At 38.0% G+C, this 12,882-nt stretch overlaps 1 protein-coding gene across 3 annotated transcripts in view; it reads right to left on the bottom strand.

Moving 5' to 3' along the window:
* Positions 1–12,882, bottom strand: part of WBP1L (WW domain binding protein 1 like) — a 91,940-nt gene that overhangs the window by 30,228 nt on the left and 48,830 nt on the right. For all 3 annotated transcript variants that reach the window (XM_074233809.1, XM_074233810.1, XM_074233808.1), the window contains one exon: positions 4,323–4,425. In XM_074233809.1, the coding sequence (XP_074089910.1) occupies positions 4,323–4,425 (103 nt within the window). The remainder of the gene's footprint in view (positions 1–4,322; positions 4,426–12,882) is intronic.

A 12,882-nucleotide genomic window follows, 5' to 3' on the forward strand; every position in this document is an offset into this window, starting at 1 on the left:
CAAAACATAGTCCCTGCCCTAAAAGAACTCACATTCTAATTGAGGGAGAAAAAACGTGTACTTACACCCAAATAACTGTATACTTACAAGATACAGATTGTGTAATCAGAAGGGAGTCAACCTAAACAGGAAGGCATTAGTAGTGAGGACTGGAAAAGGCCTCCCACAGAAAGGGGTACTGGAGCAGTCTTATAGGAGGCCAGTCAGGAAAGCCAAGAGGTAGAGGTAATAAGGGAATGCACTGGGGACAAGGAATGCCAAAACGTATCATCAGGAGGTGAAGGGTTGTGTGAAGCCAGATCAAGAGCCTGTGGAGAGGTGTAAAATGGAAGAAGACTGCAAGGATAGGAAGTAAGGCTGCACCATAAGTAAGCCTGGCAGAAGCCAGCAGAAATATGACCAATGCAGGAATTTTTTATGCTTGGCCTCACTGGTTTTCAGTGAGTTTTGTTATTCTTGTTTTCTCTTAATAGAGAAAGGTGAATTGAGAGGGAGACAATGTTAACTAAAAAAAAAAATCTTTTTTAAAAAACCAAGAAGATTTATATTTGATCCTGGAGGTAATAAGGAACTACTAGGTTAATTGATCAAAAGAGGTGAATATGATCAGAAAATTAGGAAAATTACTGACAACCATGTAAAGGATAGGTTGAAATAGGCCTGAAGCTGGGAGACCAATTAGAAAGCTGTTCTCCTGAAGTGAAAGACCAGGTGAGAGGGGATGAGGCCCTGAACTAGAGAGTGGTTATTGTGTGAGTGAAGACTTTGTACACATAGAAGTTACAAGATATATCCACTGACTGGATGTGTGGAGGTGAGAATGAGGACTTGAGAATGAAGCTCAAATTTTGAGCCTGGGTGAAGAGAGACTGGGGAATCCTAGACTATAATAAGGAAGTTTGGGAGAGGCAGGAGTTTAAGGCAAAAGATAATGAGCTATTTTGGACATGTTGAATCTGAGTTACCTTCAGGACATCCAAATCAAAACTTCCAACAGGCAGTTTATGGTGTATAACTTGAGCTCAGGAGACAGACTAGGATGGATTTAAGATCTCTGAATCATCAGCATTAAAATGATATCTGGGACCATGGGAGCTAGTAGGGTCACCAAAGAAGTGTTGAGGAAAAAAAAAAGAGAAGGGCCTGAGAATATCCCAACAATTAAATCATGGATAATATAGATGAAAAGGAGTTGAAAGAAAAGGCAGAATATTCAGGTGGTGAGCCAAGAAAGAAGTTGTCACAGAAACCTAAAGGGAGCATTTAGGAAGAAAGGATGGTCAAGAGTGATGCAGATAAATCAAAAAGGATGAAGATCAGAGAAAAGGCTGCTAAATTAGGTGACTGAAAAATCACTGTCAACTTTGTAGAGAGAAATTCTGGTAGAGTGATGAAGTTGGAAATTAGATTCCAGAGGGTTTTGAAGAGAGAGGAAACAGGCAACAAATGAGGGCAACTTTTTAAAGGAGACTATAGAGAGAAAAAGAAGGGATATGGCAGAATCAATAGCAGGTACGATCAGATCAAATGAAATTCTTGAGGACGGGGAAAGCCTTGAAGAATGGGTAGGCATCAGGGAAAGAAGCAGCAGCTAGGAAGAGATTGAAAATTAGAGTATCAGGATGATAAGAGCAGGGGCAGAGGAGGAGGTAGGGACAAGATGGAATCTGACTGAGGAAAATGGGAGGGAATGAAATCAAGGGTACCTACAGAAGGACTGGTCTTGACGAGAAAGGCCACCTCCTCATCAAAGCCTAAAGTAAATAAATAAAATATTTAATTCCAAGTCAAAAAAAAAAGGGGGGGGGATATTCCTGGATAACTGAAGACAATCCCCTTGAGATGAGGCCTTTGGGTTAAAAGAAGCAAGGGAAGGGGAGACCCCAGCATGACAAACATAGTCACTAAAAGGCTGTCTGTATTGGCACTAGGACAGCCTGGTGAATCACCAGCTCCAAACTCAGCTGGGGTTTCTCACAGGCCTCTCTATTTCAGGGAATAGGAGAGTGAAATTACTCACCCTCTGAAGGAACATTCTGTAGAACCTATATAATGTTTCCAGATCAGACAGCGGTAGAGTTCAAAGTCAAATCGTAGAGCAGAGGTAGAATTTCAGGTTAGTTACCCTTAGCAGATGGCCTTTCAAAATTAGGTAAGTGGTAAATAAGGCACTGATGCAATCACCCCAAGGGTCAAGCAAATACTTCTTTCTACCTAGCCACAAGATACATAACCTTGCAGTTGCTCCTGGAGACAAAAGTCTTAATTAGTACTTAATTAGTACTATCAAATGTATCTTAATTAGTACTATCAAATGTATCAAATATAAACTAGTAATTCAAATTCTCAAAATCAATTGTATTTAACTCACTTTAATTAATATATGTATGCAAATTTTTACTTACATATAAATAAAGCAAAAATGGAAAGCATCAAGATCATCTAGTCCAAGTCCTTCATTTTACAGATTAAAAAATGATACCAGTAAAGTGGAAATCAGTATAATCAGGATCAGAAACAAGATTTTTCTGACTCCCAGGTCTGTACTGACTTTTTCTAGTAAACCAACTAAAAGGATGCCATAATTATCAAAGGGCTAGAGACCACAAATGCTAAGACTACCAAAGGGCTGGACACCACAAATGCCATAACAGTAGTGGACACTTTTGTAGTTCTTTTTTTTTTTGTAAGGCAATGGGGTTAATGACTTGCCCAAGGTTACACATCGAGGTTACATAGTTCTTTAAGGTTCGAAAATCATCTCATCAGATCTTCAAAGCAGTCATTAGTTACACCTATTTTATAGATGAGGAAAATGAGGCCCAAAGAAATTAAGTGATCTGTGCATGGTCACACAGCAGTTAAGCATCAGAAAAAGAATTCCAAGCTACATCTCTCCCCTGACTTCATGTCCAACATTTTCCCCCACTAAATACTAACTCTATAATGATCTTCTCTCGTTAATAGAGGAAAGATCTCTAATGGCCAATATTTAAGATTTCAAATGTGAACATCAAAGTATTAATACTCTTACTTGTTAGCAATATCTATTTAAAAGGGTCCCCAAATCTGAAGGTTGCCACCAAGGTGTTCTATTGAGGTAGTGTCAAGAAATTAGGAGATACCCTGCATTTCCTCTGCATTGGATTTTGCACTCTTGGGCAAAATCACATTACTGTATTACTTTAACCAGTATCAGGTGTTCTCTGAGCTCAGACAAGTTCTGGTTATAAAGCCCTATTCTGAATCAAACTTAACCCGTTGTTGTTACCCTCCATTCTCAGGGTTACACTGAACAACCATTGGTATAAGTATGAGCTTTTTCCTTGTTCCCTCAGGTGCCCCCACTAGAGGTGAGGTCCTGGCACATATATCCAGATCCACTCCTTGCTGTTAAGCTGTTGCTCTTACTTTTCAAATTAAACTTCTGTTTGATTCTTGACTCTCCTATCTCTAGCCTGCTTTGTTAAGGCTCCAGTCTTTCATAGGCTGGAGGCTAATTCAGTACACAGTTAACAGTAATAAACTTCCAACCCAACCCTATGATACAGATGAATTTAGTGAGCCATATAATACATTTTCTATTTTGCTAATCAGCCAAAATAGTATTATCAGCTCTTGCATAACAAAAGACTCTTTTTTTTCATTTCTCAAATAGGTAGGGAAATCTCAGGGAGTATAATCAACATAAGTTCTGGGGCTCTTTACCTGCAACTGAAAGAAAGAGAGAGAAAAAGAAAGAGAGAGAGAGAGAGAGAGAGAGAGAGAGAGAGAGAGAGAGAGAGCTACCTTACTGAGAAAACATGAAGCTGAACACTTGTAAATGAAGAAAGGACAATCCCAAGAAGGGAGTCCTGCCTTTGGGCCCCTCCATAGTCTTCTGTACAGTAAATAGCTCCATTCTAGAAAACAGAAATCTTTGAATCAAGATCACACTCTAACCCCCTTGGGAAATCAGAGTGTAAACCTAACTAGCAGTAATTTCTGAGTAGATCACTGGTTATACAGCACAAGCCATCAAAATATCAAAGTAAGATTCCAAAGCAAAGCACTGTCTCCTCAAGTAGTCTACCTTTCTTTTCTCCCTGAGTTTATTGGTCACAGTGTCAGAAGTAGACAAGACATCTTCTACAAGCCCTATTTACATAACATAAAGATACCCCTCCCCCAAGCTGCCTGGAACACCCCACAAGACCAGGCAGACCACCCTTCCCTCCACTCCACAATAATCAAGAGACTCTATAAGGAGTCCAGTAGCCCCCACTACATCAGTTAGTCTATATAACCACAACAAATCAAATACCCCCAAAGTATGAACTTACACCAGAGTTCATAGTAGTAGTTGCAGCACTGAGACTGTCCACAGCAGTGTCCTGTGTCACATATGTAGCTCTGGTTGTTGATCCCCACACAGGTTTCCTTATCCTAAGATCAAAAATATTTGAATCATTACTTTACAGCTTTTTTTTTTAGGTTTTTTTGTAAGGCAAACGGGGTTAAGTGGGTTGCCCAAGGCCACATAGCTAGGTAATTATTAAGTGTCTGAGACCAGATTTGAACCCAGGTACTCCTGACTCCAGGGCCAGTGCTTTATCCACTACACCACCTAGCCGCCCCCTACTTTACAGCTTTTAATAAATTTCTCTTCTCATCCAAATCCTCCAGGTAATACAGCACCACAACCCTCTTATCCCAATATGTGCCTCATTCCAGAAGAACCAGAGTTACAGAAAATGAAACACAGATATCGCTTTCTAAGTTAAGAGGCCCAGGAAACAAAGCACATTTGTAAAAAGCCACATTATCACAGGAGGGAAGAGATGACTCAATTAACTTAGGCATAAGTTAAAAATCTTGATTTTTTTTTTTGGTTGTTAAACAGAATGGTGATATTAAGCAGCTTTTAAAATAAAACTTTTTCCCTATAAAACTTCCTGGAATATTCATTGCAGTATTTATTCCAGGATTAAGATTTAGTCAGACAGGAAGGATGCTACTTGATCACTTGAGTTACATTGCAGATTACATTGCAATTTGCTTCAAAAAGGCAAAAAACCTGCTGCTACCACTGAAATTCTTCACACTTAAGGACCTGGCCCAATTCCAATTTGAACTTTCCTCATCGCCCAATTCCAATTTGAACTTTCCTCATCAAAATACCCCTTAAATCTATATTGGTCCCAGGATTCATGTCCATCGCTTGTCTGGGACTGTTGTGAAGGAAAGGTTGCTAAGCAGCAGTCCGACAGCTGCCATATTCCATTTCAATGCACTAGTGGGTGGAAGGAGAAAAAAAATCACACCTCCATTAGGATGCAAGAGACTTCTTAAACTAATCTTGACTGCAAAGTGTTTTGAGCAAGATGCATTCCACAGTCATTTAATACCTCCGGCTTTACCTACTTCACTAATCCTAAAGAAAATAGCCCTCTTCGGGAGGAAAAACAAAATGACAGCACTGGGTTTGTGACTCCTTCCCAAGCTGACCTTGCACATAGCACACATCCAGATAGAGGCTGCCAATGGAAACTTAAAGTCACATGATGGGTTCCTCAGCTGCAGCCCTTTTTTATTTTATTTTACTACACTTTTCCACTTGGCCAACAGTCTAAACAAACCATTTGAGTAACTGTTTTCAGGGCTTGGGGTATGGTACAAATGACTCTACTCCCTCTGAAATTAAATGAAGTAGACAGAGAACAAGTCAGGTTCAGAAAAACATCTGTACCTTCTGCTGGATTTCCTGCAAACCCGCCCCCCCCCACTTGCTGGTCAAGGACAACCCTCAGAGTTTCCTCAGTTTTTGAATCTCTCACAAGTTCAAAGATGGATGTGTTTGAGAAAGAGGTATGAGGAGAAGCATTTATAAACAATAAAGAGAGAAAATAATCAAAATGATCACCATCATCTCACATTTCTATGGTTTTTCAAAGCACTTTTTTTTACAACAGCCCTGTAAAACAGAGAATATAAGAAGGATTATTAACCCCATTTTTCTTAAGAGGATACTAACACCACAAGAGCTTAAGTTCTCTCCCTGTGATTGTAGATCCAATAATTGTGACCAGTAGGAAACTAAAACAGGGCCCTGGACTTCAAGTCCATCATTCTAACCTTTCTGTGCCAATATGTCTGTCTGTCTCCTTGTCTAAAATACTGCCAACATCATGACCAGAATATTCTGGCATACTCAAAACACAAACAAATATCAACAGCATATAGAAGCAACAGAAACAGTTAGTTCCACTAGATTTCCATCCAGGAAAACTGGGCTAAGATAAGTCCTAGGGAGTGGAAAGTACAACTGAACTCAAGAGAATACACTAAAGTTGAAGTACTAAGCTAAGGACCTTAAAATCCCAAATTGAAGATGAAAAGCATTAAAACTTATGGGTCAGAACAGCAACATGGGAGGTGATGTTCAACCTTGAAGGACTCGCTCATTCCATCAGTGCAGCAATCGGGGACAATTTTGGGCTGTCTGCAATGGAGAATACCATCTGTATCCAGAGAAAGAGCTGTGGAGTTTGAACAAAGTTCAAGGACTATTCCCTTTAATTTAGAAAAAAAATATATATCTTATTGTCTGATCTCGTTATCTCTTATACTTTTTGTTTCTTCCTTAAGGATATGATTTCTCTCTAATCACACTCAATTTGGATCAATGTACAACATGGAAACAAAGACTGACAGATTACTTTCTGTGGGGTGGGGTGGGGGAGGGAAGTAAGATGGGGAAAAATTGTAAAACTCAAATAATATCTTTAATAAAAAAAAGAATCACCTCAAAAAAATAAACTAGAGAACAAAAAAAAAGACAACTTATGGGTCAGTCAGAAATTCTTGTGCCTATCATGACAGGCTAAAAAATCATATAGTCCTTAAGTCATATATAGTTCAATCTCATTTTAGAGATGAGAAAATCAAGGCCCAGAGCATAATGAAAACTAGTAGACCCATGTTTACCTACAAAAGCAAGGTCTACCAAAGGTAACCTGGGGTTGCTGTCACTAGTTGGCCCCAAGTGTAAAACTCTGAAGCTCTTCCATGAGATGCCTCCTTTAAAGCTGAGTCACTCTCCTGTTATATTTAGGGAAAGCAAATCCATGTTTGCTGGTTTTGCTGGAACATACAAACTCTAATTTCAGATCAAAACAGTCAGGTTTCATGAGAGCATCCTCTCCAAATGCCATCCTTCTGGCTCCAATTCATAAGAGCCCAGTTCAAAGGGGCCGCACAGATTCTAATAAAGGTCATATCCTGTGACACATGAAAGAATCCTGTGACACTGCTTCCCCAGGAAAATTTCATGAATAAAGATACAGGCTGGCCAACAGCTCCTGAGCATATGCAGAGTAGCATAAACTGGAACAAACCTGAAATCTGAACAAACTGCATCTTTTTAACTAACAGCTGTCAGCTACTCCCTTTGTCCCTCACTCCTTTTAAGACAGCAGAAACTGACTTTTCTGTTTAATCTCTTCCTTTCTCTAAAGATCAGGATCATAATCATGAGGATCCTTTCTAAATTAGCTCTTTTCAAAACTTTCCATTGAAGCAAAAGGTGAGTTAGTTTACCATTTTCCTATGTGATCACATTTACACAGATCCCAAATCCCCAAAGTGCCCAAGGGACATGTGCTCTATTTCAATGTCCTTCCCCATTTTTCTTCCTCCTTTGACACTCACAGGGCACCTTCATCCAAACCAAAAGCAGGTAAAGTATAACTACGTCCTTTCTTATTCAGGCTGGTAGTCACAGCAGCATAATAATTGTGCAAAAAAGCTCTCAAATTGTGGTTGGTGAGTTTCTAACAGAGTTATTACTTGTGAATAATCCCCTTCTACCCTCTTTCCCTATGCTTTCATCTACACATCACTATATCTATACTTGTATTAGGTCAATTTATACACCATCTAATAGAGAATATAAGAACCATCAAGAATCAGCAAGTCAAAGGTCCACTGTTGACCTTTTGATGAACCTAACAGCCCCCTCCAAATAGCACCTCCTAGCTCCAGTTAGAAGACACCTGCTCCTATTTAGTGGGAGCTCCCTATGGGAGGTGTGAATTCTTCTAAGCACAGGGAGTGGTAGGAAAAAAACAGAGTAGGAATAGAAGAAAATGTAACAATAAAACAAAAATGTTTTGGTATTTGTACACTTAGATATGTCCTCTAAACAATTCTCATGTTAGTTCCTTTTGAAAACTTGAACAAAAACATTCCAATATATAAAAAGAACAAAAACAAGATTGCACAGAAAATTTTGCTAGAAGACTTGTCTTGAATATGTTCCAACATAACTGATATATATTAGAGAACATGTTGAACATAACTCAAGCCATGGTTTGTTTATGTATGATTTCTTCTGCTATGTCGTAGTATGTTAATTCATAATCTGCAACCCATCCAATGCCCAATTCCACAGGCAAACTTCAGGTCTTTTTCAAGGGACAATGCCAAATTTGTTGTGTATTTTCTGATACAGAAAGAACTGTGAGCTGAAGAGGGCTGGTATATACTACCCCCTACACACTGCCATAGCCTCTGCCCTGGAGGGCCTATCTTTTTTTTTTTTAAATGTGTCACTGACAAAATGTTTGAGCATTATGTTTCCTCATTTTCCCCATAAACCCTGTGGATTTTATTGCACAATTGTGTGGTGCTTTTGGGAAATGCATATGTTAAGCTACAGTAGAACTGACAGTATGTGAAAATACAGACGGTATATGAAACTGAACTTCTAGGTGGTTTGATTTTAACCTTATGCAAATAAAACTTTTTTACATATATTAAATTTAATTTGCCTTTGAATTTAAAAATGCAACTGGAAAGACAGATTGGGGGACAGGTTGTATAAACAGCTTTAAAATGCAAATAGAAGAATTTATCATGTATCCCAGGAGCAAAAGGGATATATGACATGTGCATGAAACACACATGTTTAATCATTTGCAGCAACACAATCAGTTATTATATTTAATTATGTAATATTAGATAGTTATCATGAATACTTCATGAATACTATTTCAAACTTGTCACCCCTAAAAGGAAACAATTTATATGTCCCATAGAAACAGTAACTTGAGTTGATCTAGTTAGAATGAATTCACAACACTCAAAAAGTCCCATATAAGAGTTTTCTTGATCTCTAGAAACTTAATATTCAGTCTATAATAAAAGAAGTTTTTAGTGTGCAATCCACTTTGAAGGTGGTAGAGCAGATACAACCTGAAACAATTTCACAAACATGGAACATATTCTATGTGCAAGGTAGCAATGCTAGGTGTTGGAAGGGAGGGGAGGGGACAGAAGAAACATCTTGGCATCAAGGATCTTGAAAATTTGAAGGAAAACCTCCAAGAAAGGGCACCTGAAGTGAATCCGGAAGGAAGACAAGGCAAAAGTCATAAAGGAATATATCTTCCCCAGTCATGGAGAATAGTCTATGTTAATTTTTGGAAGTGGTGGTCAGAGTTAAGAGCACAGTTTATAATTCAACTTGGCTTAACTACAGATTGTGCGAAATGGAGACAAAGATTAGACCTATGTGATTTCTTTGGTAAAGGTCCCTAGCCCCAAGTGAAAAATTCTCTTAACAATGCATAAAATAAATAACAATGCATAAATAAATGCCAGTTGAGATGTGCAAAAAGATCCAGAAAGTTGGAAGAGTGGTGTTTTCAAGAGACCTAGCTTCTCCTTTACATGTGCTAATATACACCTAGAAAGACTTACTTCAACTCTCTAGAAGCCAGAAGTATGGAAATACCTGCAGTGAATTCAGAATAATAAAATTTCATTACCATAAAACACATTAAGTATTTGTGGAATTTACTGTACTTTATATTTAAAGGCAACATTTACTGGGTTTAGAGGCAGAAGACCTAGATTCAAATGAACTTTATAATAACCTAGGCAAAAATTATCCTCTCTGGGATTCTGTAAATGACAAACGTAGATAAACGCTTAGGTCCCCTTTTAGTACTAAATTTATGAATCCGAAGCTTTTCATATTAGCAATGAATACAAAGATAACTTCTAATATTTTAAGAATTTGAGCTGGAAGCCCAAACTAAACAGTGAATCTAAAAGGGAAATTAAAAAAGAGAAACAGAACTGAAAAGCACTTTTTTTTAATTAAAGAAAATGAGTGTGGGGCAGCTAGGTAGCACAGTGGATAGAGCACTGGCCCTGGAGTCAGGAGTACCTGAGTTCAAATCTGGCCTCAGACACTTAATACTTACTTAGCTGTGTGGCCCTGGACAAGCCACTTAACCCCATTGCCTTGCAAAAAAACAAAAAAAAAAAAAAGATGAGTGGCAAAAAATTGGACATTGAGGGGATGTCCATCAGTTGGGGAATGGCTGAACAAGCTGTGGTATATGAATGTGATGGAATACAACTGTGCTGTAAGAAATGATAAAGATGGGGCAGCCAGGTGGTGCAGTGAATAGAGCACCAGCCCTGGAGTCAGGAGTACCTGAGTTCGAATCTGGCCTCAGACACTTAATAATTACCTAGGTGTGTGGCCTTGAGCAAGCCATTTAACCCCACTGCCTTGTTAAAAAAAAAAAATTAAAAAAGAAATGATAAAAATGATGGTTTCAAAAAAAAAACTAAGCTCATCAATGTATACCATGGAAACAATGTAAAGACTGGCAAACTGCCTGCTGTAGGGGGGTAGGGGAGGGAAGTAAGACTAGGGGGGGAAATTGTAAAACTCAAAATAAATAAAATCTATAAATAGGAAAAAAACTAAGCTCACCTAGATGAACTAATGCAAGTGAAGTAAGTGGACAAGGAGACAATCCATATTGTGAAGATAATCAACTATGAAAGACTTGGTAACTCTGATCAACATGATGATCCACCACAATTCCAAAGGATTCATGATGAATGAAGCATGCTATCTACCTCCAGATAGAGAAGTGATGAATTGAGTACAGAATGAAGGTATTTTTCTTTCTTTTTCTTGTTTTAAAAAAAATGCTAATGCAGAAATTTGTTTTGCTTGATTACATCTTTGTAATAGGTTTTGTTTTTCTTGCCTTCTCAATGGATAGAAGAGTAAAGGAAGGGAGAGAATTTAGAACTAAAAAAGTATTCAAATCTCTGTGCTTTGAAAAATTAAAATAAAGTTTAAAAACAAATACATCTTTCTCGGAGGTTTTCCTTCAAATTTTCAAGATCCTTGATGCCAAGATGTTTCTTCTGTCCCGTCCCCTCCCTTCTAGCACCTAGCATTACTACCTTGCACACAGAATATGTTCCATGTTTGTTAAACTGTTTCAGGTTGTATTCCATCCAGTTATTTAGGATATGCAAAAAAATTATTTCATTTTTTCTGGTGGCAGCAAAAACTTTACTTAATAGCTTCCATATTTTAAGAATTATTATTCTGAACTGAATAAAGGTCAATTTCACCAGAAAAATTCTTTCAAGTATAGGCAGAGATAGTTTCTTTTTTCTTTTTTTTAGGTTTTTTTTTTTTTGCAAGGCAATGGGTTTAAGTGGTTTGCCCAATGCCACACAGCTAGGTAATTATTAAGTGTCTGAGGCCACATTTGAACTCAGGTACTCCAGACTCCAGGGCCAGTGCTCTATCTACTGCACCACCTAGCCACCCTGAGATATTGTTTTTGATCCACATATCCTTTTTTAAAATTTATTTATTTTGAATTTTATGATTTTCCCCCTAATCTCACTTCCCTCTCCCTTCCCCCACAGAAGGCAGTCTGTTAGTCTTTACATTGTTTCAATGGTATATACTGATCTAAGTTGAATGTGATGGGAGAGAAATCATAGCCTTAAGGAAAAAAATAAAGTATAAGAGATAGTAAAATTACATAAGAATATAATTTTTAAATTAAAGGTAATAAATAGTCTTTGGTCTTTGTTCAAATTCCACAATTCTTTATCTGGATACAGATGATATTCTCCATTGCAGATACCCCAAAATTGAACCTGACTGTTGCACCAATGGAATGAGCAAGTCCATTAAGGTTAATCAGCATCTCCATGTTGCAGTTAGGGTATACAATATTCTGGTTCTGCTTATCTCACTCAGCATCAGTTCATGAAAATTCTTTTAGGCTTCCCTGAATTCCCATCCCTCCTGGTTTCTAATAGAACAATAATGTTCCATAATACACATATACTACAGTTTAATAAGCCATTCCCCAACTGATGGAAATTCACTCTGATCCACATATCCTAATTTTAATTTGCTGACTATTGGGTTGGAAGATCCTTCCAAAAACTGGCTGACATCAAGACTTAAAGGATTAAAGTAGTGAATAATTAAGGGATTTGGGTTTTGGATATTTTGGGATATATTGTAAAGGAGAAAGGAAGAAAAGTCATGTACTAGAATCAACTTCCTAGTAGATTAATTTAGGTAACAATCAGAGAACTTCCAACTTTCCTTATGGGAGGAACTTAGAAGAGAAACATACTAAGGCCAAAATGGCACCCTCCATCTCCCGTCTTTTAAAGTTCAAAGTACACAATTAAAGATGAAATCTAAATTAATTTTAAAAGTAATATTTAAGGGGGCAGCTAGGTGATATAGCCGATAAAGTACTGGTCCTGAAGTCAAGAGGACCTGAGTTCAAATCCAACCTCAGACATTTAATGATAATTGCCTAGCTGTGTGACCTTGGCTAAGTCACTCAACCCCATTGCCTCAAATAGAAAATAAAAATAAATAAATGAAAAATAACATTTAATAGTTTTCAATTCCCTTTAGAAATATTTGTGAGAAGGGGTGCCTTGGTGGCACTGTGGATAGAGCACCAGCCCTGGAATCAGGAGTACCTGAGTTCAAATCTGGCCTCAGACACTTATTTTACATAGCTGTGTGGCCTTGGGCAAGCC

The sequence above is a fragment of the Macrotis lagotis genome, chromosome 4 (assembly GCF_037893015.1).
Source record: "Macrotis lagotis isolate mMagLag1 chromosome 4, bilby.v1.9.chrom.fasta, whole genome shotgun sequence".
In the NCBI taxonomy this organism is placed as follows: Eukaryota; Metazoa; Chordata; class Mammalia; order Peramelemorphia; family Peramelidae; genus Macrotis; species Macrotis lagotis.